We start from the raw sequence: 27,051 nt of genomic DNA, 5'->3' as shown, positions 1-27,051 counted from the left end.
TGCTGTGGTGGACACACTCTAAAGAAGTACTTAATAAAACATGCAAGCTACTCAAAAACAAAAAAAAAGCCTAAGATCCAGTTTTAGGTTTTTCTCTCACGACGAGTAAATCCGCTTTAATTTTTCTTGTTTGCAGGGACAGAAGCGACGCTCCACTGGCACAAGAACGTCTCGACAGCAGTGGCCGTCGAGACCGCCAGTTACGTGGTCCTGGCGTCCTTGAAGCTTGGCGGTCGGGCGGCTGCGAAGTCAGTCTTGCCCGTGGTCCGCTGGGTGCTGGAGCAGAGGAACCACGATGGCGGATTTGTGTCAACTCAGGCACGTGTTGCCTCTCGCTTCCTTCTGGTTGCAGAGTGGTGTACTCCTTCTTAACCGTTTAATGCTGGCATGCTCTAGTTCCCCGGCATACTTACGAGCTGCCTCGTCAGTTTACGGAAGCTCAGTTGTGAGGTCCCAATATCCCGACCGAGGTGCCCACCGTCTGACTGAGGCCTATAGTGGAGAAGTCGCCATGTAACCTTGATTTTGGTTTTGCGTGTCAGAAGATGCAGTTGGTCAAAAGTAACCCCCAATCCTCCACTGACTGGGGTGCGCCAGATCCCCTTCGTTGGATCGACACGTAAAAGCCCCCAATTTGACTTTGCGATTGAAGATGAAGTTTTTCCGTCTGTTTATTTCTCATGTTTTTTTCCGAGCTCACTTTTTGTGCGAGAAGTGAACTGTTCTTTTGGCTTTAAGCGTATGTTAAGAAGAACCCAAGCTAGCATGCCAACACGCTGCCTACAGCGTACCCAAAGGAAGGTGCATTAACGCACCTCCTCCTCTTGACGGCAATGCAGGATACAGTGGTGGCACTTCAGGCGCTGGCAGAGTATGCCAAGGCGACCAGCAGTTCTGACACGCGACTGCAGATTCGGGTTTCTTCCGAAGGCCTGGGCTCCACGTTGACCGTGAATCGAGAGAATGCTCTTCTCAAGCAGGAGCTTTTTCTGCCCGTCGTACCCACTGTGCTGCACATAGAAGCCACAGGAACAGGGTGTGCTTTCATTCAGGTAATCTTTCACGTTATCTCGCTACTAGGAAAGGAAATTAAACTATAATTGCCTCATCCTATGGGTGTTGGTTAGACTCCTTCTAATTCTCTTCAGAACAAAAGTACCAGTGAAGAGTAGATTGGACAATTCTATTTAATTCTTTATATCTGTTTTGAGTGCATAACCTGCAATCAAAGTTATGGGTTTTTTTTTTTTTCATGTTTACATAAGTTTTTATTAGTTTAAGCTAGTATGGCTTAATTTAATTTAACCTTTTTGGGAGTTTGAATTCATTAATGTTGGCATACATGAAAAAAAGAGTAATTTTTGAATAGATATCGGACTTTACTTTGCACCATTTTTGCAAAATAATATAAATATTTTCAAAAATAAACATTACAAAAAAATTACAACATATGTAGCTTATATGCTTGCATATCTAAAATTGGCAAGGGTCAGCTACTGTTAGCTCAATTCTGTAATTTGTCTTTAGGCAACAGTGAAGTACAATGTTCCTGCCGCAGAAGAAACAAAAAGTTTTGGATTCTGGGTCACAGCATTGCATGCGAATTGTCGGCCACAAGTCAAAGTGTGTGCGAGGTAAGATTCTGCATTAAATTTTCCCTTTATGGCAACCATGTAATTTGGTTAACCCTATATTTAAACTTGGCATTACTTTTCCATCAAATCTAAAAATAACTTCAATGTTTTTTTGTGTATTCTAGGCAGCCTTGCAGGAATATTTATAATCTGCCTACCGTAAAATACCGGGCAAATGCCCACTCAAACTTTAAAGATGCAAAAAAAAAAAAAAAAATGGGGGATGGGCATTTGTTCGGTCATCAATTTTACATATAAATGTACTGTGCGTATTTTGTCAGATCTTACATATTTGGCAATGGGCGCTTAATGTGGAATGGGTGGCTGCGCGGTATTATACGGTTTTCATTGTTACGTGATTTTCTACTTTTATATTTTTGCATCTTTCTTTTGTGTGTAAGTATTTTGTTAGACAGATGACATTTTTGTGCATCACATAGGAAGCTGTAAGCTATTTATGATCACTTTGAAACTAAAGTATTATTATTGTAAAGAAATATGTTAGCATGCTTTATTCTTGTCTAGAAATTTAGTCTTGGTAATTCAGAAAATTATTTTCCTTTTGCAGCTACCTTGTTTCCTGGGCCATGTCTGGCATGGTTATCGTTCAAGTCAAAATGCAGTCTGGATACCGTTTTGAAAAGGTGGGCGCTTCTTCATGGTGCGTCTGTTTAGAGGAGCAAGCTTGTTGCATTGCTCAAGGAGTTGTATTGGCAGGAGCTGCAAGCAGAACATGGCGTGGAAATTAAGAGCAAAATTTGTGTTTCTAGATGTAAGTAAAATTGGTTCTCAAATTCAGATTTCACTATATTTCTTACATCGAAAGCTTGATCTCTAGGTCCTAAAATAAACATTGAATGTATAATTTACTTGACAGATGTTACAGGTATGTGCGATTTGATTGTTTAAAGTTTCTCTGTTATAGAGAGATGAGTTTGCTTTTAACGATTGTAGCTTCGGTAGAGATGTCACAAAATACAACAAAATTCGCCTAAATCTTTTTTCTTCACTGCTGATTCTTTTTTGTGTACTTTATGTGTATGCATTGATTAAGGTTTATTTCTGGGCTTACTGGAAATCTGCTAAGAGACCACATTTTATAATTGTTTTTCAAAAACGAAATTTTACTATTGTTGACATCAGGTAATTCTTGAATGCCATGCACTGGTGATGTAGTATTCATGCGGTCAGGTTTCTCAGTGTTGTAATCTCCTTTCTCTATGTGTTTCTGAAATATTTAGTTTGCTTATGTTGCTAATTGAAAGTAATTTTTTTTGGATATAAAGGTTTGATTTGAATTTTTACCATTGAATGCAAACTGCAGTTAAGTTGTAAATTTTAATATTGTTTGTCTGTTTTTTAATATTGTTTGTCTGTTTTTCTTCTTTTAGCTTTCCGGCTCACCTCAAGTGAAGAGACATGAGGTAGACCAGGACCAAGTGAATCTCTACTTTGAAGAGGTGGGCCCATTCACTTAATTCTATTGACTTGAGTATATGTTGTTATTTAATTTCATCAACTTCACTTTTATTCACTTCCTTATACCATATTTATATTGAATTCATTCCTTCACTTCCTTTGCTATATTATCGATCCCCTGTTCTTTGTACTTTAGCTACTATGCATACTTACTTACAAGGTGTATTTTAGTCAATCCAAAAATTCTTTTATAAAAAGGGAATGTTAAGGATTTTTTTTGTGTGTGTGGCTGCACTGGCCAGCTATTGAACTAGAAAGGTTGACTTAACCTTTAAAATCTTTATTCTGTGGGCGTAATGTTAAAATGTGGTCTAACTGTGCCGTGAAAATTTTGTTAAAAAATTTGTAGTGGGTGCTACAGGGCAAAAAATGTTGTTGGCAATCAGGTCAGCTGAATATGGAAAAAACAAGAACACGAAGGAAAGGACTGGACAATCACACCGCTGACTAACAACTGACTTTTACTTTTTCCTCATCCCAGCCTAGGCCTTTTCTTCTTCGTCCTACGGCTCATTAAACACGTTTAAAAACAACCTTTTAGCCTACCACTCAACGGGGTGTTGCAAACCGCAAATATTGGCATTCTTTTTCATGAACCGTAATTGACAAGGTGCTCACGCAATCTCCTTTTTCTTCAATGGCCAAGGCCTCCAGCACTTCACGTGCAAAGTTGCTCTTGTTTCTATGAAGGACGGTTATACTGGTGAGCTCTGCATCACATCCACAGGTCCGGCAATGAGCTGACAAGTGTCCCGCTGATGTAGTTTTCACCCTTTCCTTTGTGTTCTTGTTTTTTCAGTGTTTAGCTGACCTGATTGCTAACAGTATGTACCAACTAGCTCAACTAAAACTCGTAACTCAAAAAATGTCCTCTGTAATGGCTTCAAACTGAAACTAAGTGAGCAAAGAGTGGTGCAATTGCAGTCAGCTTGGCTTGCAGAGCTGGCAGAGAGTGGAGAGATTGACGTAGCTGGTGCTCTTTGCTTGCTTAGTTTGTTTTTATCCATGTACAAGGGTGACATAATCCTGGACCGACTAAAAAAAACACCCTGCATGAATGATTTTTGTATGTACTGTAAACAACTTAATTTTCACAGGGAGCTAATTTTCGCAAGTTTTGTTACTTCATATATATTTGAAAAAATTCATCAAACGAATACATCTACCCATTGAAAAGAATGCATGCATGTAACTTTAAATCGTGAGATTTTGTGACCGCGAAAAGTTTTCTCAGACCCACACTTAACAAAATTTGTGAAATATTGGGTCGCAAGAATAGAGTCGTCTAGAGTATATAATTTTCGCACCTTTTTCAGTTGAGCAATCGCAAATCCTGTGCATTGCTGGAGTTGGTTCAAGATTATGTTGTGGAAAATGCAGTCCCAGCCACCGTGACGCTCCAGGATTACTATGAGCCCGGTACGTCACCCCAATTAAACCATGAAATTTTTTTTGTCTTCTCAATTTCCCTAGAGACTGTTGGGACATAATCTCTGTTGTTCATAAAATAGGAGACACAAATTCATTTTCAACTTTTTGCACTAAATGTTACAGAAAACACCGTAGAAAAGCGAGCAGCAAATAATCTCAATGCTTGGCCAGACCAGGCTGTTGCGTGTTTTTTCACCAGCTAGTGTTGCCAATGTTCATTACGATTACTCACCCGAGTTTGCAATGCTTATGGTACAGGGAGACAGTGCTCCCTACTTTCTTCAAGTTCAGATACTTGTGTTGCCACACTAATTCATCACACTCATAAACCCAAATTTTTACCGACATATTATCAGTGCAGAGCACAAGTTGACATGGCCATGACATGGCTTGCACAGCGTGGAACTTGTCAGATCGTAGCAACATAATTGCAAAAATTTCCCCAAAAAATAAAGAAACAGTGGTTGTTTCGTTTTTTAAGTTTAGTGGCGAAACTCGTGTTTCTGGCTTCCTATCCGTGCGTGCTACTTCTTTTATGAAGCAATAAGCAGCTAGTAAGACTCTCACTCAGTATTGTTTCATAGTCTTCTTAATTTTCCTCTTGTATATCGCCGACGAATTGTGTTTCAGAAAATGACGTAGTCAGCTTCAAAAATCTAGTTTGAGTAGTTTTCTGGGGGAGATTAGACGTTAAAATGAAGCACTCTGTTGAACCTGGGAGTGCTGTGCAGAGTTGCAGTGGATAATGCATACCTTTCAAGAAGGTTAACTGATTCTAAATAAAAACGGATCCTTTTGTTATTCTGTTTATATTAACTTCCAGACCTTGAGTGCAGGTTCCACTCCTTGCAGATTAAGGAAGGTTCACACATGCAGCACTGTGCTGAGATAAAGCAAAATCAGGGCTGCATCAGTGCTAGTGTGACTGCTGACTCAGTGCTGGGTTAGTGCTGCATTGTGTTCATAAACAGTAAAAGGCTAAGTCACAATCAGCAGAGTGCTGATACTGTGCTGATAGAATGCAAAGTCAGCACCGTGTCTTTAGCACCGAGTTATTGCTGCACCATACGTGAACAGGCCGTTACCTCTAAAACAAATAGCGTGAAACGCATTGAGATGTAAATGTCTCAATATACAGGAGTGACTGCTGTGAAAAACTACACAATTCCCCCTTGTCTCTTGGATGACAATGGAACCTCTGAGGACCTCCAAGAAATGCTGATCCAGTCGGAAAGTGTCCAGAGCTCCCGAGTCGCCGGAGCCCGTTTCCACGGATTTAGAAATGTGGACCATGATCTGGATTTCCCGGAGGGTCCAGAAGCGAACGCTCAGGTTGTGGTGCCTGCTCCACCAGAGTTCGAAGGTAATGCGGGATTGCTCTTTGGTTGTGGCGGCTTTTACTGTTTGGTCGCTCCAAAACATTTTGAAATGTGGGGTGTTTTGGTGGAAAGAGAACCATGTTCTTCTGATTGCAAAAATAAACCACGCATCGCCGAACACCAAATCCCTGCCAAAATATAGCATTAGGGGTTGGGACCAGACGACAATGCTTGAGTACCTCCAGATTTTTATTCAAAAGCTATAAGCAATTTTTTTTTTTTAATTTTTCAATGAGCTAGAAAATGGTTTGTACTGCTAGAGCTTGGGCAGAGGCTGAGCGCTCGGTGACATTTCTCCTAAACACTTGGTATATAAGCATTCCAGATGTATTATGAATATATATGGGACATTGTATTTATTGTATTTGTTTCACAATACTGCCAGCGTTTTTTTAAGGACCAAGGGAGGAGTAGACGATACAGTAGGGAAATTTACACAGCACCCTCTGCACTCTGTTTTGCGACATACCTTTTTAATCCGGGTTGACTGTCTGGTTTGCTCAAAACGCAGGATTGCGTTCCTGTCCTCGGTGCCACGACGACTTTCCGGCCGACTTCGCTGCTCGTTACTGTGCCGCAGAGTTGGGTGAGGTGCCCCGCCCCCTTTTGCTGCTTGTTTTCAAAAACCTCTGCAAGAGTCATTCTGAACATCTGCAACTATACTTTAGCACATATGCTTATGCTAAAAATGTTTGTTTGAAGCAGCAAAACCACCATTGCTTTCGTGCATTTTAAATTAAGCCCACAGTCCCCGTCCGAAGACGTTTCGACACAGTCTTTTTCTTTAACTCGCTTAAAGAATGTGTAAACATGTGACAAGACATGGCTAAGATATAGAAACTGTAGAACAGAATACTATAGTGTTAATTTCCAGATATTTACAGTAAAGAAATAACAATTTCACAGAATTGCAGCATTGGGGGATAATTAAAATGTGGCCTTATTAATTAACCTAGTTTTGTTCGGCTTGTGGTTGGCAAAATGGAAAAAAAGCCTACCACTATTTTTTTTTTTTAATAAAATATTTTTGTTTAAATTCTTAACCTCAATTTATTTTCTCTTTCTGGGAACAGTATACCTTATGCTAAATTGCTTGGTGGTCCGACAACACTGAGATCGTCTCCATTCTAATGTCGGCAAGCATTGTTGGTACCAAAGCACGGTGGAGGCATCAGGGACAACCGTAAAGGCAGTGTGCAAAGGTGCGGCAGCTGGGTTTTCCGCCTTCCGACCATGGAATGTGGACGAACAGTTCAAACAACTTGCGGCAACTGCTCTCGGAGGCCTGTGCACACTGGCGACAACCTGCAGTGTGTAAGCTTCCACAGTGAAGGCGTAGGACTTGCTCTGCTGCTTGGACGAGGTTGCCGCCAGCGTGCACAGGCCTCCGAGAATTTCGCCGGACAGCTGCGGTAGGTTGTTCAAACTGTTCGTCCACATTCCATGGTCAGAAGACGGAAAACGCAGCTGCCACGCCATCGCACCCTGCCCGTACGGTTGTCTCCGATGCCTCCACCGCGCTTCAGTGCCGACGACGTTTGCCAACCTTAAAATGGCGGCGCTCCAGACAAAGCAATTTCTCATAAGGTCTAGTCTTGTCAAAACAAGAAAAACACACCCAAAAGGTTTTTTTAAAGGAGCATGTGGACGTTGCAAATATTCTTTTTTTTTTTTTTTTTTCAATACTGTATTTGCTGATTTGACAGGTAGCACCAATGCATACCACAATTTGTTCGATATGCTAGTGCTTTAAATTAATTGGTAATTTTTTGCTGACAGCTGTAACGATTTTGGTAAAATTAAGTAGAAAAGAAGTCATGGACGTTCTTTCTTGTTAGAAATCACTTCTACAACACTTTTTTTTTATGCAGCATTGCGGGTTGAAGCTAGCAATGGCAGCACAAAGAAGCATACCCTCTGGGTGAGTGATGACCTGAGCCCCCCGTTAGAGAAGCCGGTGACCGTGGGCCGCTCTGCAAGCTACGAATTACGTGGACACTGCAGCTGCCCTACTCTCAGCAAAGGTAGAAGCCTCTATGCAAGGCATAGAAATTAGTAGATAGTTTTCAACATGTATTTCTTTAAACTCTTAAATTTGTTTCTTAGCCAGAACGAAATTCAGCAATCCAACTCAAGTCATGATAACAGGTTGTGCCATCTATATTGTGTGCCTTATTATGCTGTATACCTGCGAGCTCAGAAAACCAATTGTGCAATGTCACGTAGGCATGAGACAAAATCTTCACTCAATAAACTTTTATGATTGTTTACATTTGTGACATTGGCAACAATTAAGTTGCCGTGAAAGGTAAGTTTGCACTAGACAAATTAGATTAACATGCTTTTTCGAACAGTAAATTCACTAATGCAGGTTTTCTTCAAAGTGGAAAAACCATGAACTTCTATGTTAGTAGTACTTCACCATTCAGTCATTTTTGGTTTACCTGTTTACAGATTGTTACAACAGACAAATTAGATTAACAGATCTCTTGAGAGCGGGGATTCCAGTTTACAAAGTTTTAATTTTGTATGGGTAATACTACTTTCTGTCATTTTTGGTGAACATTTTTGTTTTTATGTCAGCTCGAGTTATTTTTGCTGAAGGAGCTACGGAAGGGCACGATCGACACGTCCTGCTCGTTTTTTTTGTCTGCAGGAGAAACATTTCTCGTCTTGGGTCCGAGCACAACGATGTCGACCGACGAAAAGAATGCGACGCATCTGCATCTCGCGCGCAACGTGGACATAGTGCACGTGCAGGATGCAACGATCTTGGAAACCACCAAACTTCACAGCGTTCGTCAGCGATGCTAGACATTTGCTCAAAGACATTCCAATGCTATGGCAGCTGCAGCATCTATCTGCATGTTTTTGCATGCTTGTGGCTTGCACAGTGCTCTGCCAGTATACAAGGTTTTTTTTGAAGATCCAGATCTGTTGTCACTAACGAGGTGGGAACAGCAGGGAGGAGCTTCTGTTGTCCCGCCTCCAATCTAAGGTTCCAACTTTCCACAGTGTTTCGGCATCTTGCACACTTAGAGCGCGCATGCGCATCCAAAGCATGTTGGAAGGCATGGAGGCCAGGCATTCGAATGACACTCCCTGGTGTTATCATTCTGTTGGTAACTATAGATGTTTGTCACCAAGGTTTAGAACTTGTTTTAGATGTCTTTATTGGGCTGGTCTCAATCTAAAGTAATATATATATTATATATAACTCTAAATCTACTTGTGCCAAAAAAATACAGGGTCTCCTTTTAGTGCTGTGTGTGACTTGGTAAAAAGTATGATTTCGGCAGCTTTTATATGTATGGTATCTGTGTTTGTTTGTTTTTTTATAGATTTTTGTAATACCGTAATATCCCAAGAGATGCTCCAACCCCCAACTCCTGAGAGATGATTCCCATCCTATTTTGGCAGGATTTGCTATTTTTTTTCGGAAATTGCCGAAAGATAGCCAGCCCACTTCTGGTAACTGCAGGGCCGTGGCCAATGGTAGCCTCGGCAGAAATGACGTGACTTAGCCACAACGGTAGATAAGCGAACATTGCTAACTGGGAAGGACAGTGGTCTTTGGTTCATCACCCGTCCTTGCAATGCAAAGTTTCGCAAATCACAGTATCTAAAACTAGTATTTTTTAAACTTTCTTTGATCGCACACTGAAAGATAGCCCACTCCATATTTTCACCTGATTGGCTTTCACTTTTAGGAGGGCTAACCCTCGGGGTATTACGGTTGACTTTTTTGGTCTTTGATGTGTATTTCAACTTTTCCGTAACTTATGTGATTGTTGATCTGAAGAGGCGTTTGAGACTTCACAAGACATAAGTTTGACTAAGTTTTGTGTTGATGCCGTTCGGTGCAGTATATAATATTTTAATAATTGTCATTTCTCTGCTCCTGACAATTATTGGTTGCATGATTATGAACAAGATGGATGGCTATCTTCTACAGTTTCGTTGAAGTCATCGCTCAAAGCCACAAGAGAAGCTAGTAGAACAGGGGTCTCAAACTCATTTGAGTGTGGGGGCCAGATAGCCTACCCCCAAAATGTTGAGGGCCAACATAGGGTGGGGGGTTAATATATATTGGGACAAAAAAAATGTAAAAAAAATAGGGATGGTGTTTCAGGTTGCAAAGAAGCCGAGTCTTTTAGCGACACCCAGAGATTTTCTAAAGAAGCGATCTCGTGCTACTTGCCTTTTGTAAAATGGTTGTTTTCTCAGTTCCGTCTTTAGCCTTGATTTATTCATACAACTACTAGTTCTGGTTTGTGCCTAGTGTAATTACAAGATTTAGAATGCCACTATCCAGGTAATGTGCTGGAATGTTTAGTACAACTATGAACGTACCACATAATCGTTACTATGTCGCTCAATTCACACGGAAAGTATCAGAGTTCAATATGTCTCGAAATTCTTTTCGCACGGTAATTTTTGCTTTCATGACAATTTTTGTAGCAGAATTAAAAGAAAATACTTGTGTCTTAACGGTATGCAAGACGAAACATTTCTCGATATAAGAGAAGACAGAATAGTGCCAAAATGTTACAACGTCGTAAGAGCAGAGCTATGCTTCTAGTGGAAATGAATGGACGACAAGAGGTCATTATTTAGGAAGCATGCAGAACTCGAGGCATATAGGAACAGGAATTTGCAGCAACGGGACACTTGCGGGCCGCGTCCAAGAGAGTCGCGGGCCGCGTGTTTGAGACCCCTGTGGTAGAACCTCGTGTATGTATACAGTCTCATTTGTTCGTTTTCAAGGTTCTTGTCTGACATGTGTATCAGTTTCCCATTTGTGTTTGTATAAAGTATACTTATCAAAGTTCCAAAAGCTGGCTTTGCAATCTTTTGGAATTGCTTGCCTAAACTTTCTTTGTCCTGTTTCGTTGGAAATGTTTCATTGGGTGCTGATGATGTGATTATGGACTTATTTAACAGTGTCGGCAGCTCTGGGAAGGTATCATATCATCTACAAATACACTGATCATAAAATGCAAACTGAAAATTCACTGAGGTGTCTAGCTTTTTAATGCTATTGGCCCAGGCCATGTAAAGGTGCGTTCATTCCACGTGAAGCATCCAGCAGTAAGAGAGGAAAATCTGCCAGTGTGACATCTACAGCCATACTCGTTACTTTCAATGCCGTATGAAATTGGTTCTTTTTGTGTCATTAGAGTTTGTATCCCTAAACAAGGCATTGAGGAAATTTAGCTGAATCAAATTTAATCCTACTCAAGTAGTACCAGTTTGTTGGATTTGTTACATCCTTGATCTCCCTGAAATGCTGGCCTCTTAAAAATAAAAAAAAGATAGTATCTTTTGTAATTTTTTTTTTCACAGACAGACAGACAGTCGGTGGATAGTCCGCACAGTCTGCTGCTGTTTATAAGCGTTATGGCGAATTCGCGTGGTCAATCGTCGGCAACTTATTTTGCCGGAAAACCGGCAATTGGCGGCGTCATAGAGTTATTACAATGTACGCTAGAGGTTCAAGTGGCGCTAGTGTGCTGCTGCAAATTGAAGCAGACAGCAACCAGTCGGAAATTGACTTCCGGTAATGCATTTCTATGGGAAAAAGCGAGTACATTTTCTTTCCGCGCTCGAATATAAGAGCAAATATCACGAATAATTCGTAGGTACTAGGTAGCTTGGAACATTTCTCAGTCAGGCCGACGAAATAATTGGTCAGTTACGGCGTTTTTCTTTCAAATTCATCAGATTAAAAACGGTGCTAAAACGGCTTCGTACGTGTATTTATGTCCACTGTCGGACACTGTTAGCGCGAACACGGCATCGGCGCTTTCCACCATGGGGATATACGTGTCAAACGAACGAAGGACACGTGGAAAACCAAGAGAGACGGCAAGAACTATGCAGTGACATTGGATAAGTAACTCCTTGTGCATGCAGGCGACCAAAATAAATTGAAAGCCACTTAATATAGTCCGATTTGCATTAAATAAGTACTGCTTTATTGCTCATGGGTATGTGCAAAGATGCATGTTCTGGGTTCAAATCGTCAACCGCACGCTCCAAATCTTTGCAAATAGCGAGAGGTCAGAGAACAGGGGCCCGATAAGAACTGCCCGACATAGGAAATAATAAAAAGGCACATTTTTCGTAGTCCACGTACTTTATTTCTTACATTCGAATGTTTTTTACCCGTCGTAAAGATGCACGACGGAGTCATTTTCATAGAGTGACAGGACGGGCATATTAGCAATATATAAGCGCCACCGCAATGCTAGCGAACCTTGAACACACTCTACATTCTTTTCGATCGTTAGTTTGCTTAGAATCGTCGCTCGTTTTTACATACCTGCCATGGAACATAGGTTTGGGCCTGAAATATAGCGAAGCTTAACATCGTTCAGTGGTAAAGAAAAATGCTGTTTTAAAGCAATTACACTTTTACAATATTAATAAGTGTACATACTATCCGGTACAACCGAAATAATAAAAGCCATTCGTGTTATTTTCCGGCGAAGAGGCAAATTTCACGCGCGTTTTCCCATAGGAATGCACAGGAGCACCGCAAAAGTAGACTGGTTGCTGTCTGCTTCAATTTGCCTCCCGGAAGTCGCATAGACACTAGCGCCAGTTGAACCTCTAGCGTACATTATAATAACTCTATGGGCGGCGTGTGCGAACTATAGGGGGCGCTTTCCAGCTATCATCATCATCGTTTGTGACGTAAGCAGTAGGACTGGTGAATGCCTCCTCCTAGGTCGGCCGTGCTACGCTTCGGTGCTCGGGTGGCGTTCCTTTTAAAGTTTTCTAGACGCGACAAAGGTTGTTTCACGCGTTGTCCAAGCGCCGAGATGGTGGTGTACTGCTCGGTACCGCAGTGCAACACCTACCACGGTGAGACGGGCGCAAGTTTTTATTATTATCCGCGCGACAGGAAAGTCAGAAAGGAGTGGCTGACCAAGTTGAAAATGGGCAAGACGAACTCAAAAAGCTCTCGCGTATGTAGTAAGCACTTCGATGAAAGTGACTTCGTGTACCCTTGGTTCACGCAGTTCCGTACGAATGCTTGGAAACAACTACAGAGCCGTGCTAATTCCTTACCTTGGACGGAAGCGTCGGTATCGGCGAGCTCCATACCACCACAACGACAACGCGCGCGTGCACAGTTGTCCCCTCACGCCCTGCTGAATGCGAACTTAACGCTGCTAGATTAAAATTAGATTAAACTAATCAGGACTAACAGACAAAGAATCGCCACACGCTTAATCCAGAACAAAAGAAAGTCAGCAAGCACCACCAGCGCAACCGCGCATCCGCGTTGGACTGCGCGCGCGCTACCAAGTTCTAGGCTTGCTCTCGAACATCTTAAAGCTGGTATCTATCAAGAGAGCTTAGGAGGGGCTGCCGTTCAGTCCCACAAAAGCTCATGACACGTCATAAAATTTTAAAAATAATTATCAATCGTCCCTGCTGTAAACTAACAGAAATGTCTCATACGATTACATATAGCGTCGTCTGCTAGCATCCTACTGACTAGGTTACAGAAAGCATCCGCGAGGCGGCGCCACCCAAAGATCTCGTCGCCCTCGTCGCCAATAGTGTTCGCGTGGTCAGTTTCCGGCCGGCGCGCACCGTTCGGGTGGTGGTTCTCCGGCAAGCACCGGCAACTTTCCGGCGCTTTTTCCGCCCGAGCTCCGAACGGCCGGGCGAGTGGGCGCCAGACTGTATCCGGTGTCGTCACTTCCGAAATGAGAGAGAAGGTCAGTGAGAAAAAAAATGGACGAAAGAACGAAACTGATCTGAAGTAACTTTAGCAGCCGCTACGAAAGTCAATCCAAGTCGTAGGCTCTCGCTAGCGGTGTCGCGCGGGCAAGAGGCGAAGTAAACTGCCACCGTCTGGCGTTTCGTGTTCGGGTGGTGAGGGTCACGTGGTGTGCCGCCGGCGCGTTTCTGGTTGCCGGTTCCGCCGGCTCGTTCTCGCCGGCAACTGACCACCCGAATTCGCCATTAGAATAGCTCAGAATTCAGTTTACAACGTTAAATTATCACTGTTTATATTGCTGAGAGCGTTCAGTCTTCGCGATTACCATTGCAACTGCTGTCCTTCAGCTGGCAACATTGGTTTCTTTCTCTCGTGTTTTGTCGCTCTTTCGCGATCTTTCACTCGGGACCCAGGATGTCGGCCAAGGTAAAGCCCCTTGATAAAAGCGTTTTTTACAAGTACCGCCAACCATTGTTGTGGAAGCGCTCGAGACACGTGCGATGAGCGGGTGCTCCGCCGCCATTCGCTTCCAAGGCCCGTTCATTTCAGTGCTGCGCCGCCATTTGCTTCCAAGGGCCGCTCGAGACATGGGCCTCGTGCACTCGCGCATTTGACGCTACTTGCAAGACGAGTGCAAACACATCGAGGGGCTTTAGGCCAAGGAGGTTAGAAGTAGAGCACTATATAGCTCCTTCGGAGCAGAGTAGCGCAATCTAGAACGCCGCCTCTCGGCTACTAGCGGCGAACGCCCGGAGGTTCCAACTGCGGTCAGAAATGCATGGAGAACGTGAGAAAATCGTTGTTTCTTCAGTTTTGTGGGGATGTGCGGAATGGAAATCATTTTTGACATAATAATGAAACATTTTAGAATAAAATGCGATAAGTTTTGTGCCATACAAGGACGTAACTTTTTTTAAAAAATTGCCTGAGCGGCATCATGCAGCAGACGACACGGCGACGTCACACCATTCACGTGACCCGCTCCGGCCAACCCGAAAAGCCCATCTCCGCTGCGAGCAAAAATCGTCTGCTTCAAACGCCATTGCCTTGGAAATTGCCTTCTCAAAATTTGCACACGCATCCGATATTATTAAAACTTTGATAAAATGTTTAGCGCTTTACTAACTTCACGACAGGCTAGTTTTGAAAAATGTGAACTCGCCGTTAGTTTTTTAATCAGCCGTGTTATGTCGATCTCCATGTATTCTCCCATAGGGCGGGCCGCCTCCTGGAACCCTGAGTACCACGTGACTCGCGCCGAGCCGCTCTGTCGGCCATGTTGTCGGCAAAACACGGGGTTCAAAGGATTGCGCTACTCTGCTCCGTAGGAGCTATATAGTGCTCTAGTTAGAAGTACTAGGAGAGGGCACGTTGCAATATTGGTGTTTGGTGAAGCCTAGTCATAAAAAGTTTAAACGATTTTGTGCCCAGCGTGACCGCAGATCTGCCTGGCGATTGGTGCGCGTGACATGTCACGTGTGAGATGGATGGTTGATTGTAGAAGGACTCCCTGCAGGCTTGCGCGCGCTCCGTCCGGTTGGTTTTATCAGATCGAAGGCTAGACTGTGGTGTATTCTAGTACCCCATAGCAAGACGAAGGCTAACTACTGTCACGTGATGTGGTCACGTTGGCATGGTAAGTGAGGAGAGTAAGGAGGAAAATGAGAAAGAGGCGAGGCGTCAAGGGAGCATGACTTGTGGAGGCTACGCGGCTGACGTCATGCCCTCTCCTACCCTTCTATTCTCCATGGCTATGTTCCAAATCTTACCCGAGTAACCTGCCTCCTACGTCAGCGGGTAATACCACGTGACATCGCGAGTAAACGATCCGCGACTCGATTTTGGAACGGCCGGGTTAATTACCTGGATACTATGCGGATTGGCTTTGTCTTGGGCTACGACAAAAAGAAACCACAGCAGCGATGGCAGAAAATAGCAGACGATCTTTTTGATCATCAAGAAAGCACTCGAAGAGACGATAATAATTATGACGACGCGGTGTTTTTGGGGCGGATTCACCAGCTCCTTTTACTCACCTTCTTTTTGAGCTGTATATTGAAATAAAAATTACCTACTCCTTACAGTTAGACATTAAAAAAGTGTTTTATTAGTCTGCGCGATTACCCTAAACGCATATATTCCACGCATTGTAATTTGCATTGATCATGTTTTGCAGAAATTGATTCCACACGGTGTAGTGGTGCAGCGCGAGGGTGCTTTCTCAAGAATGATATAAAACTTTGACGCGAATATGATTACGATAAAATCTTTGAAGCCTTCACTGCTTTACAAGCGTTATCCTCTCACTACACACACTCTAGAGAAAACAAAAAATACTACCTTATCATTTACTGCGTTTAAATATTTTCAGCCTTGAACGTGAGAATACGACATTCCCTCCAACGCCGAGGACGAGAATGCGGAGAAGCTCCTGTTTACGCTCGCACTCTGATAATAACAAGTACACCTTCCCGGGGAAGGTGCACGGTCTGGATGTAATGCAGTCAATTCGTGCGTTGAAAACAGCAAATCGCAATAACCACACATGCTGCACCTCATTCTTTGTCATTTTGAACGTCCGCCACCAAAACCAACGGAGCAAGCGAGCTTTGACGGCTGTCGGCGCAGAAAGCAGACGACGAACAGATCACGTGACGTATTTACTCGCTTTGATCCGACGTTACCCCTCGATCGAGGAGGGTAGCGTGAGTAATTACTCCGGAGTAAACAACCCGCATCTGGAACGGGAGTTCTGACGTCATCGAGTGAGCTCGAGTAAGTTTTGGAACGCCACGGTACGAAACCTTTACTCCGGAGTCGGATCGAGTAAATTTTGGAACACAGCCCATGATGTCGGCGCACGGCATTTGTCACGCATTTGTCACTCCTCCTCACCCACCTTTACCCCCAGGCTCCCCAGGCTACTACAATCATAGAGATCATACATACTAACTCTAGAGGAAAAGGTCCGCCATTTTCCCATACATTCTGGCTGCCGCAAGCGGCGGATCATGCTGGGTCCCAAACACGGTTACATCATCAGAGCAGTTTCGTGAACTTCAACAATTCACGAACTTACCGGTGGAAAGATATTCACGTTCCTTTCGAAGCTTTCTTTTTGAAAAGCGCGCAGATGTACGGCCTCGCGTTAACGCTAAACTAAACCATATACCCGGCTTCGCCAGTGGGGCGCGGCTGGGCGCGGTTGAGGAATACGAAACTGCGCAACCACCAGATTTCCGAGATTTCGACAGAAGGGAAGTTAATGCAGCGTAATGACTTTATTGCTTTTTATAAGCGTTAGAATAACTCAGAATTTAATTTACAACGTTAAATTATCACTGTTTATATTGCTAAGAGTTTTCACTCTTCGCGTTACCATGGCAACGTTGCTTTCTTTCTCTCGTGTTCTGTCGCTCTCTTTTGCGTTCGTTCACTCGGGACCCAGGATGTCGGCGCACGGGATTTGCCACTCCTCCTCACCCACCTTTACCCCCCTGGAGCAGTGTCATGAACTTCAACAATCCACGAACTTACGGTGGAAAGATATTCGCGCTCCTTTGGAAGCTTTCTTTTTGCATAGCACGCAGATTTACGGCCTCCCGTCAACACTAAACTAAACCAGAGAACCGGCTCCGGTTATCTGGTTTAGTTTCGTATTTCCGGGAGTGGTTGGCCGCGCCCGGAAATACGAAACCGGGCATCTACCACATTATCGAGATTTCAACAGAAGGGAAGTTAATGCAGCGTAATGAGTATGCTGCTTTTTATAAACCTTAGAATAGCTCAGAATTTAGTTTGAAACGTTAAATCATCACTGTTTATATTGCTGAGAGTTTTCAGTCTTCGCGATTACCATTGCGACTGTCGTCCTTCAGCTGGCAACATTGGTTTCTTTCTCTCGTGTTCTGTCGCTCTCTTTCGCGATCTTTCATTCGGGACCCAGGATGTCGGCGCGCGGGATTAGCCACTCCTCCTCACCCACCTTTACCCCCCTGACTACAATAGATATCAGTGGCTGGGATAATCACCTGGATACTACGCGGATTGGCTTCGTCTTGGGCTACGCCACAAAGAAAACACAGCAGCGATGGCAGAAAATAGCTAGCAGACGATCCTTTTGATCATGGGGAATGTACTCGAAGAGAATAAAATATTAATGACGACGCGGTGTTCTTATAGACCCTTTTCACAAGGGCGCCGCCATCTTGAATTAACGTCACTTCCAGTATGGGCGAAAACATTGTTTTGCCTTTGCCACGCCAATAGAAGGCATTTAGGATATAAGCGTAACCGTCACACTTTCTCGTTTTGCCTCCCCTTTATTTTTTTACTATTTGCAGGTTGAGACGTTGGATTATTTTTTCGTCGCCCATACCCATAGAGATCATACATACTAACTCTAGAGGAAAAGGTCCGCCATTTTCCCATACATTCTGGCTGCCGCAAGCGGCGGATCATGCAGGCAGACCTTCTGGGTCCCAAACACGGTTACATCATCAGAGCAGTTTCGTGAACTTCAACAATTCACGAACTTACCGGTGGAAAGATATTCACGTTCCTTTCGAAGCTTTCTTTTTGAAAAGCGCGCAGATGTACGGCCTCGCGTTAACGCTAAACTAAACCATATACCCGGCTTCGCCAGTGGGGCGCGGCTGGGCGCGGTTGAGGAATACGAAACTGCGCAACCACCAGATTTCCGAGATTTCGACAGAAGGGAAGTTAATGCAGCGTAATGAGTTTATTGCTTTTTATAAGCGTTAGAATAGCTCATAATTTAGTTTACAACGTTAAATTATCACTGTTTATATTGCTAAGAGTTTTCACTCTTCGCGTTACCATGGCAACGTTGCTTTCTTTCTCTCGTGTTCTGTCGCTCTCTTTTGCGTTCGTTCACTCGGGACCCAGGATGTCGGCGCACGGGATTTGCCACTCCTCCTCACCCACCTTTACCCCCCTGCCCATACCGGATACGCCTATTAGGTGGCTGGGGACGAGAGTACACAGAAAAGGTCTATAGCTGTGGTGGATCCACCAGCTCCTTTTACTCACCTTCCCTCTGAGCTGTATATTGAGATCAAGCTTACTTACTCCTTAAAGGGATACTTCAACAAAATTTGAAATATTCCCGTCGTGTTCAAAAATAGGTTGAATATGATCCACAATATCCGTAAAAGACAATCGCACGTTTGTATTTTGAGCCTGGTGGCTGTATTTTTCGTTATAGACGGCCCACTCTGGCAAGCGCTCGGAGAAGGCCCAGCGGAGACCACGTGACATCCAACGCAATCGTGACGTAGGTCGTCTCAAGACGAGCAAAGCTATGGCGAGGCTGACGTCGAGAGGATGGCCTAGTCGTTCCAGCCACCGAAGCGGCTGCTTTTGTACGAATTTTGAGTGACGGGTTAATCTTCTATAATCTTGTAGGGGGACAATTCACGGTTCCAGCCACTGACCACTGATTCCAGCAAAACGGACGCCACCAAGCGGGAAAACCGGGAACCAGCCGGAGCAGGTCGTTTTGCGCACCTCCGCGTCTCTGGCGGCTTTCGCGGACACGTGTTATCGGTGCGGTGGCGAACAATGTAATTTGACGAAGGCCCGAATATTTCTTAAGTTTCCCCGAGTGTTCATTAGTGTGGTGAAACCTCGGTAGATTGTTTCCTTCCATCACGTGTTTGAAAGCCCGTTTACTCCACAACACACGGTCGCGTGCTTTCGATTTCTTGGATGGGGAGGAATCACGGAAAAACGTTTTGATTTCTTGTCTGTCTCGAGTCACATTCAAAGTGACTACTACTTGGTAACTGATAAGTGGTTTCTTTATAAGGATGCACAAAAGTGGACTGAGGGTCGACAGACAAGGTGTTTTACTGGAGGGAACACCAATGTTGCAGTCAAGTGAACGGGAAGGTTCGATAGCTGTTTTTCTTGAGTTTGGTCGTGTTCGATTAGCTTTAAGATTGAGCCACCCACGCCGGTCGGCGCGTTGGCTTTTCATCTTAACTGGTTTTCTCCGAAAAAGCCTCTGGACCACACCGAAGGAGTTGGGCTGATTTCGTAATTACTTGATACCGGAAAACCTGCTCGCTGCATACGATTAATGAGGGAAATTGTCTGCTTTCAAAAGTGGGGGACGCGTCTCGCAAAGTTAGAAGCTGTCACGGCATTATGATCTATCGCGTCTCCAACAGATAAGTCGCATGGTCAAGGCATGCGAGTTAGCTGAAAATTACTGCCGCTTTCCTTAGCTGATCAAAACGAGCCTATTACCGCCTCTCCGGAGCCCATAGTTTCGGTTTTGAACGAAATTCCCGAAACGAAAGTTTGACATGAAAATGAACAAAAAACACCGGGAAAACAAAGCTATGCTCTATCCTATCAAATAGGGCATTAAGCAAAAGAAATACCTATCAAATTGGGCATTAACCAAAAGAAAATCTGTTAAATTGTTAAATTGAATGCGCCACCCGTTCAGGTGGCTTGGCCGAGTCGACGCGACCTGGACCCCGCCGCCATGTTTGTTTGGTGGGGACTCCAACTAACTATAGGTGGCGCCACTCATTTTCCAAAATGGCGGTTATAGTGAGGGTCGGAGATGCGTGCCGCTGTTGAGCCTGTCTAGAGTACTGGCTTTACTGAGCGACACAAATTATTTCTGGTAATACGAAAAAGCTAGGGTGTTATGGGCGCAGGTCACCTCTTTACCCTGAAAGCAAGAACGGTGTTTAGCTTAATATTTACGCAAGGATGGGCGTTTTAATTCTGGAGCGAAACCGAAACTAACCCCTTTTTTGGATTTAATTTTAAACTGCGGGCCTTTTGATGGGTTTTCGGGTATTTAGATAATTAATTGGTTGAACAGGAATAAGAGAACAATTCCAATTTTTACAAATGTCCACAAAACATGTTAATTAATAAACGCTGTTCTCACTGCAACAACCCAAAGACGGAATCCGAGTCAGACAACTGAAGTGTGTGCGTGTTTTTTTTTTCATAGCAACGCGTGACGCATATGACTTTATATTACATCCAGTGTTTGACTGTTCGTTTATCTTGATAAAAATGTCAGAGTTCTTCATATGCTAAAAAGAAGACGAAATTATACCTTTCTCTATAGACTAATACGGTCAAATGGCGTATTTTCGTAATCTTAGCGTTAATTGGGGGCATACATTGCCGCGATTGGTATTAATAATATTAAAATTCAGCTATTGTAATACGTAATTTTTCAAGCGTTGCTTATGATCTAATTTCAAACGCGCGAACAAATATGACAACCGAAAGTGTGCTAATTATCAACACTGGTGCCAATTGCAGAATTTTAATTATCAATTAATAAAATAAAGCTAGTCTGAAGTCAATGAAAACATTCTAGCTAAAGTGAGAAATCCATGTAAAATTACATTAATCGTGGTTAAAGTATATTTTTTGTATCAGTCGCCACTTTTTACAATCAACAAAACGTAAGTCACCGCCAGTATCCTTCCAGACCAAATGCCCACAAGATTTTAGAAAAGAATTATTAATTTTCTTATAACATTTAGTTACTTTCATTTTTACGCTCCGTCGGTTTTTCCAATCTCAGCCTTTCCAATTCGATGGAACGCCTACTTGCTTGCACGACTGATTACTGCAGCACGTTTCGATGGCGTTGGAAGCCGGTGAAACAGTAGTGAGTTTTAGTAATGCGTATACGAGCGAACGCAACTGCTTTGTGTTTCCGTTAGCTTTGCGTGTTCCACACTGCGCGTGCGCGGAGCCCAAAATTGCGCTCTTGGATGGCGCATACCAACGAGGCGCACGCACAACGTGGGACTTGCAACTCTAGCGCAAACGCACACGACTTGCGTTTGCTTCTATGCGCAATACTAAAACCCTCCAATAAGGTACAACCCCATACCAGCCGCAGCACTACGTTGGGACCGTGAAGAGTGTTTTTTGCATTCGGAAATGACATTTCGCGAGCTATGATCTCGAGCAGTTCCGCCGTGCCCGCTGAGCAGGAGAATCGGGGGGACCCTCACTAGAGCGCTTCCCGTTTCCGCCGCGGGAGGGCGAGCGTCGAGCTGGAGACGCGAATAGGTCGCTGGAGTCGCGAATAGCTACTTCTGGGACCAGGGCAGGGTGCAAGATAGACAGGTGGGGAAACGGCCCATAGAAGCCTACCGCAGCGCCGTGACCGGATTGTGTACTCGTCTGATTGTGGGTACCCCCGACTTGCAACAGATGGCGCTGCGGCAAGAGGAAAAAAATTGGAATCGGATTTGCGTAGAACTCTATGGGGGAGTGCGCAAAATAAACCGAGAGCACGACAGTCCTCCATTAAAAATCCACGAGAAACCATCTCTGTCAGTTTAGCCGGTCGCCACCGGTCGCCCACCCGGAGTGAGAGTTCACGGTGCTCCACATAGATGGCGCCACAGAAAAAAGAGAAACCCGAGGGGGACACAATCTGGTCGCTCATTTGGCTCTCGTTTCCTCACCTGTCTATCTTACACCCTAAACCAGGGTTTAACATAGACAGGTGGGGAAACGGCCCATAGAAGCCTACCGCAGCGTCGTGACCGGATTGTTTACTCGTCTGCTTGTGGGTACGCCCGATTTGCGACAGATGGCGCTGCGGTAAGAGGAAAAAAAATTGGAATCGGATTTGCATGAAACTTTATGGGAGAGTGCGCAAAATAAACCCAGAGCACGACAGTTCTCCATTAAAAATCGACGGGAAACCATCTCCGTCAGTTTAGCCGGTCGCTACCGGTCGCCCACCTGGAGTGAGAGTTCGCGGTGCTCCGCATAGATGGCGCCACAGAAAAAGAGAAAACCGAGGGGGACACAATCCGGTCGCTAAGGAGGTTAGAAGTACTAGGAGGGGCACGTTGCAATATTGGTGAAGCCTAGTCATAAAAAGTTTAAACGATTTTGTGCCCAGCGTGACCGCAGATCTCTCTGGCGATTGGTGCGCGTGACATGTCACGTGCGAGATGGATGGTTGTTTGTAGGAAATTCCTTGCAGGCTTGCGCGCGCTCCGTCCGGTAGGTTTTATCAGATCGAAGGCTAGGCTGTGGTGTATTCTAGTACACCATAGCTAGACGAAAGCTAGCTACGGTCACGTGACGTGAGGAGAGTAAGAAGAAAAATGAGAAAGAGGCGAGGCGTCAAGGGAGCATGGCTTGTGGAGGCTGCGCGGCCGACGTCATGCCCTCCTGCCCTTCTATCCTCCTTGCCGGTCGCTCATTTGGCTCTCGTTTCCTTACCTGTCTATCTTACACCCTGTCTGGGACACAGACAAGGCATTCTCGGGAACAGGGGGGAGTTCCTCCTTCCCCAGACAACACTTGGACATCCCCAGGATGTCCTCAGGACAGCCTTTTGAGGACATTATGATGTCCTGAGGATGTCCTCAAATGATCCTGAAAACATCCTAAAAACGTCCTGTTGTCCGGCCTCAGGACATCCTCAGAACGTCCTCACGAGGTCAGCCAAGGATTTTTCTAGTACATTTTTAGGACAATGCACTGCAGGTGCGGCTGTTCACTGAGCTGTTAGGATGCTTTCATTTTTATTGTTTCTAGGTTTTCTACAACTGGATTTTGAACCTGAAGATGCCTGCAAGAGCTGCCTACAGGAAAAAAATGAATTGTTGTGCACTATTTTAAAGTGCAATTCACGCACTAATTCTAGATTACTAGTCAGTGAGAGGCTAAGAACGTCATAGGTCAAGGGAAAGGAGGAATAAAGCTGGCGGAATGCTGAAGAGGAGAAGAAAACCTCTCCCCTCCAGCATGCTGTCGGCTTTCTCCTCTGCGTATTTCCTTGCGCTATGTTCTTAGCCTGTAACTATGAGCATGATCGTACCATTCATTATTGCAAACAAAGGTAACTGTTCAAGAAATACTTTATTGGAGAGCAAATGGTATACATGACTTTTTTCAATGTCTGCACCAGACGTGCAGTCTGGCTTCGCATCTTGGCCAGCACTAGTCCGAATAGTCAGCGGGATCTGCAGAAAAAAAATCAACTCCATAAGCATTAATAATGAAAACAGCTAATATGAGAAACTTACCATCATGTCGAACATCTGCGGCCTTTGGCTGCAGCTTTTTCAGTTTCTCTCCATGTGGCGCAGCCATACTTTGATGATGGTCTCCACGTCAGCTTTGTTTGCGCACTCAACATTTGATTTCACTGCTCCTAATACATTGATTTGTGATGACAGTCACAGCAGAAAGCTAAGATGGTCTGGAAGAAAATCACAATTAATGTTCGTGCGAGGAAGATACCCTCTTGCTACCGAGTCTACTTTCGCACAGTTGGAAAGCACGAAGCATTCGTTTAAGCGCCGGCATATTTCCCGCCGAAATTGCCGTTCATTGCTTTCCGCCATTTAGAAGAAGTACTACATTTAAAAACACACTAACCTTTGTCACTGCCTTGCATTGCTGCCATCATCAATTTGGATGGAACAGCGTGGAACTCGCCGCGCTGACTAACAACTCAGTGATATAATTCTTCTTCCTCAAATCGTCATCATCTTCTCCTTCGCCGTTAATGAGAACATTTAAAATTTTTCAACACAAGAAACCAAATAGCCAATAAACATTATTAAGTAAATATTAAATAAATAAATGACAGCTAAATATAAAAAAAACTAAGAAAATTTAAAAAATAAAAATAAAGTTAGAAATATCTTTAGAATACAAATTACAATTAAAAAATTTAACTTAAATTTTTTTTAAAGTTTTATTTCTTTTTGGTTGTCAATTATTTATTTATTTATTTATTTATGTTTAATGGCTCTTTGGTTTCTGGTGTTTAAAAATTTTAAATGTTCTCATTAAGGGCGAAGGAGGAGAAGATGACGATATGAGGAAGAAGAAATTATATCACTGAGTTGTTAATCAGCGCTGCGGATCTGTTTCCTTCTTGTGTGCCTGTGAGTGTGACTGTATCCGCGCTGTTCCATCCTAGAGCACTATATAGCTCCTACGGAGCAGAGTAGCGCAATCCTTTGAACCTCGTGTTTTGCCGACAAGATGGCCGACAGAGCGGCTCGGCGCGAGTCACGTGGTACTCAGGGTTCCAAGAGGCGGCCCGCCCTATGGGAGAATACATGGAGATCGATACAACACGGCTGATTAAAAAATGAACGGCGAGTTCACACTTTTCAAAACTAATCTGTCGTGAAGTTAGTAAAGCACTAAACACTTTGTCAAAGTTTTAATAATATCGGATGCGTGTGCAAACTTTGAGAAGGCAATTTCAAGGCAATGGCGTTTGAAGCAGACGATTTTTGCTCGCAGCGGAGATGAGCTTTTCGGGTTGGCCAGAGCGGGTCACGTGAATGGTGTGACGTCGCCGTGTCGTCTGCTGCATGATGCCGCTCAAGCAATTTTTAAAAAAAAGTCAGGTTCTTGCGGGTCACAAAACGTAGCGCAAATTATTCTAAAATGTTTCATTATTATGTCACAAACGATTGCCATTCCGTATATTCCCACAATACTGAAGAAACAACGATTTTCTCACGTTCTCCATGCATTTCTGACCGCAGTTGGAACCTCCGGGCGTTCGCCGCTAGTCGCCGAGAGGCGGCGTTCTAGATTGCGCTACTCTGCTCCGAAGGAGCTATATAGTGCTCTATTCCATCCAACCATGAATTACCAACTAGCTCAAGTATCCACATTATCAAGCCATCGTTAAAGTGAACTACCATCGTCAACTTCGACGCTATTTCTGTTTCTGTCTTGGCTTGGCTTAGCTTGCTTGAGTATCTCGGACGGGTGGATAATTGCCATAACGGTACACCTTGTAGTAGGCGGCAGCTTGCGCCACCTAAATTGGATGTCGCCAATGGAAGTGAATTTCGAAATACTGCGCGAATACAAAACAAATAATAATTGTAGTGCGTTCTGGTTTTATTAAAAAATTGTTTGATGAAAACTATAGTTAAAAATGTCCTAAACTTACGCAGCTAAATGTAATAATTTGTATGTGATATTAAGTAGAGCAGTGAGCGTGAACTGTGTATACTACCGCAATTTCATTCATTTATTTTTTTTAAAAACGCAGTCAAATTGAGGTATCCTTCGTCCTCAATAGGTCTTCGGAGGGACGTTTCTAGGATGATCCAGCCACTGACGTTCTCAGGATGTCCTGAGGACGTCTTGAAAACCATGAGGACGTTTGTACCTTTCGAGGACGTCCTGAGGATGTTGGGTGTTGTCTGGGTCCCCTCTTCTTTCGTCGTGGCCGGAGGCAAGACAACCTCCGTCACTAGCTGTCAAGGTTCCTAGACGAGCATTACAAACGAAGCGTTAGCGACATCCACAAGGTGCTCTTTGCTAATCGTTTAACTCGTTTTAAAATTCCTTTTCGAGACTTTTTTTTTCACAAGATATTGGTATGTTCGATGTGATACTGCTCCTTTGAACACATATAGACCAAAAAATGAGCGCCGAAATTTCATTGTAGTATCCCTTTAACAGTTAGACATGAAACATTTGTTTTTACTAATCAGTGCGATTGCTGTAATTCTAGTCCAGGTGCCCTAAACTTGCACTGATTACGTTTTGCAGAAATTGCTTTCACACGGTACGTAGCGGTACAGCGCAGGTGTGTTAACGCTTTGACGCGAATATGATTACAGTGAAAACTTCGAGGCCTTCACTGATTTAGCGTTATCCTCTCATTAAACACACTCTGGGGGAAACAAAAACACTACCTGATTATTTACTGCGTTCGAACGTTTTCAGCCTTAATTGTGAGAATCCGGCATCCCCTCGAACGCCGAGGACGAGCATGCGGAGAAGCTCTTGTTTACGCTCGTACTCTAAATAATAACAACGAGTATACCTACCCGGGGAAAATGCACGGTCTGGATGCAATGCAGCCAATTCCTGCATTGAAAACAGCAAGTCGCAATAGCCACACATAAATGGTTGCACCTCGTTCTTTGTCGTTTCGAGCGTCCGCCACCAAAGCCAATGGAGCAAGCGAGCCTTGCGGCTCTCGGCGCAGAAAGCAGACGACGAACAGATCACGTGACGTATTTTCGGCACCGATTTGAAGTCCAGGGGGCGCGGCCAGTGACGTCACGGACACGTTTCATTTTGGATGCCGCCGACTGCATTTTGAAACGTCGGCACGTCGGTACGTCGGTGGGTCGGCGAGTGTGTGCGCGTGGTCGGCGGCTCGGTGTACTCGTTGGTGTGTGTCGACGTGCCGCCTGTGCTCGTCGCGTATCAATTGCCGACATCCAGAAACAGTGTTTTCCAAAAACAAACAAATTAGTCGTTAGTTGTTTATACAGCAGGAGTTTAGTCTGCCAGAACATGGCGACATTGTTACCCACTGTAGATGAGCAATTTAGCCAGTGCGGAGTGTTTTCCA

At 44.1% G+C, this 27,051-nt stretch overlaps 1 protein-coding gene and 1 long non-coding RNA gene across 3 annotated transcripts in view; one reads left to right on the top strand and one right to left on the bottom strand.

The window, feature by feature from the left end:
* LOC8029268 (alpha-2-macroglobulin) overlaps positions 1-10,760 on the top strand; it is a 69,236-nt gene extending 58,476 nt beyond the window's left edge. The window contains exons 27-36 of the mRNA XM_042288885.1: positions 137-318; positions 840-1,052; positions 1,528-1,634; positions 2,203-2,278; positions 3,026-3,094; positions 4,430-4,532; positions 5,683-5,907; positions 6,435-6,509; positions 7,795-7,947; positions 8,580-10,760. Of these exons, the coding sequence (XP_042144819.1) occupies positions 137-318; positions 840-1,052; positions 1,528-1,634; positions 2,203-2,278; positions 3,026-3,094; positions 4,430-4,532; positions 5,683-5,907; positions 6,435-6,509; positions 7,795-7,947; positions 8,580-8,737 (1,361 nt within the window). The 3' untranslated portion in view covers positions 8,738-10,760. The remainder of the gene's footprint in view (positions 1-136; positions 319-839; positions 1,053-1,527; positions 1,635-2,202; positions 2,279-3,025; positions 3,095-4,429; positions 4,533-5,682; positions 5,908-6,434; positions 6,510-7,794; positions 7,948-8,579) is intronic.
* LOC120849161 lies at positions 307-26,647 on the bottom strand. Of its 2 annotated transcripts, none has more exons than XR_005717873.2 (3): positions 26,519-26,647; positions 2,207-2,354; positions 307-1,010 (listed from the first exon to the last, which is right to left on the bottom strand). It is a non-coding gene; the product is annotated as an uncharacterized LOC120849161 (long non-coding RNA). The 2 variants fall into 2 exon arrangements; XR_006077444.1 differs by lacking the exon at positions 26,519-26,647 and adding an exon at positions 4,421-5,484.
* Positions 26,648-27,051: the final 404 nt, after the last annotated feature.

This window comes from Ixodes scapularis, unplaced genomic scaffold (assembly GCF_016920785.2).
Source record: "Ixodes scapularis isolate PalLabHiFi unplaced genomic scaffold, ASM1692078v2 PGA_scaffold11__112_contigs__length_91849675, whole genome shotgun sequence".
In the NCBI taxonomy this organism is placed as follows: Eukaryota; Metazoa; Arthropoda; class Arachnida; order Ixodida; family Ixodidae; genus Ixodes; species Ixodes scapularis.
This window is presented reverse-complemented; position numbering and strand designations above follow the sequence as displayed.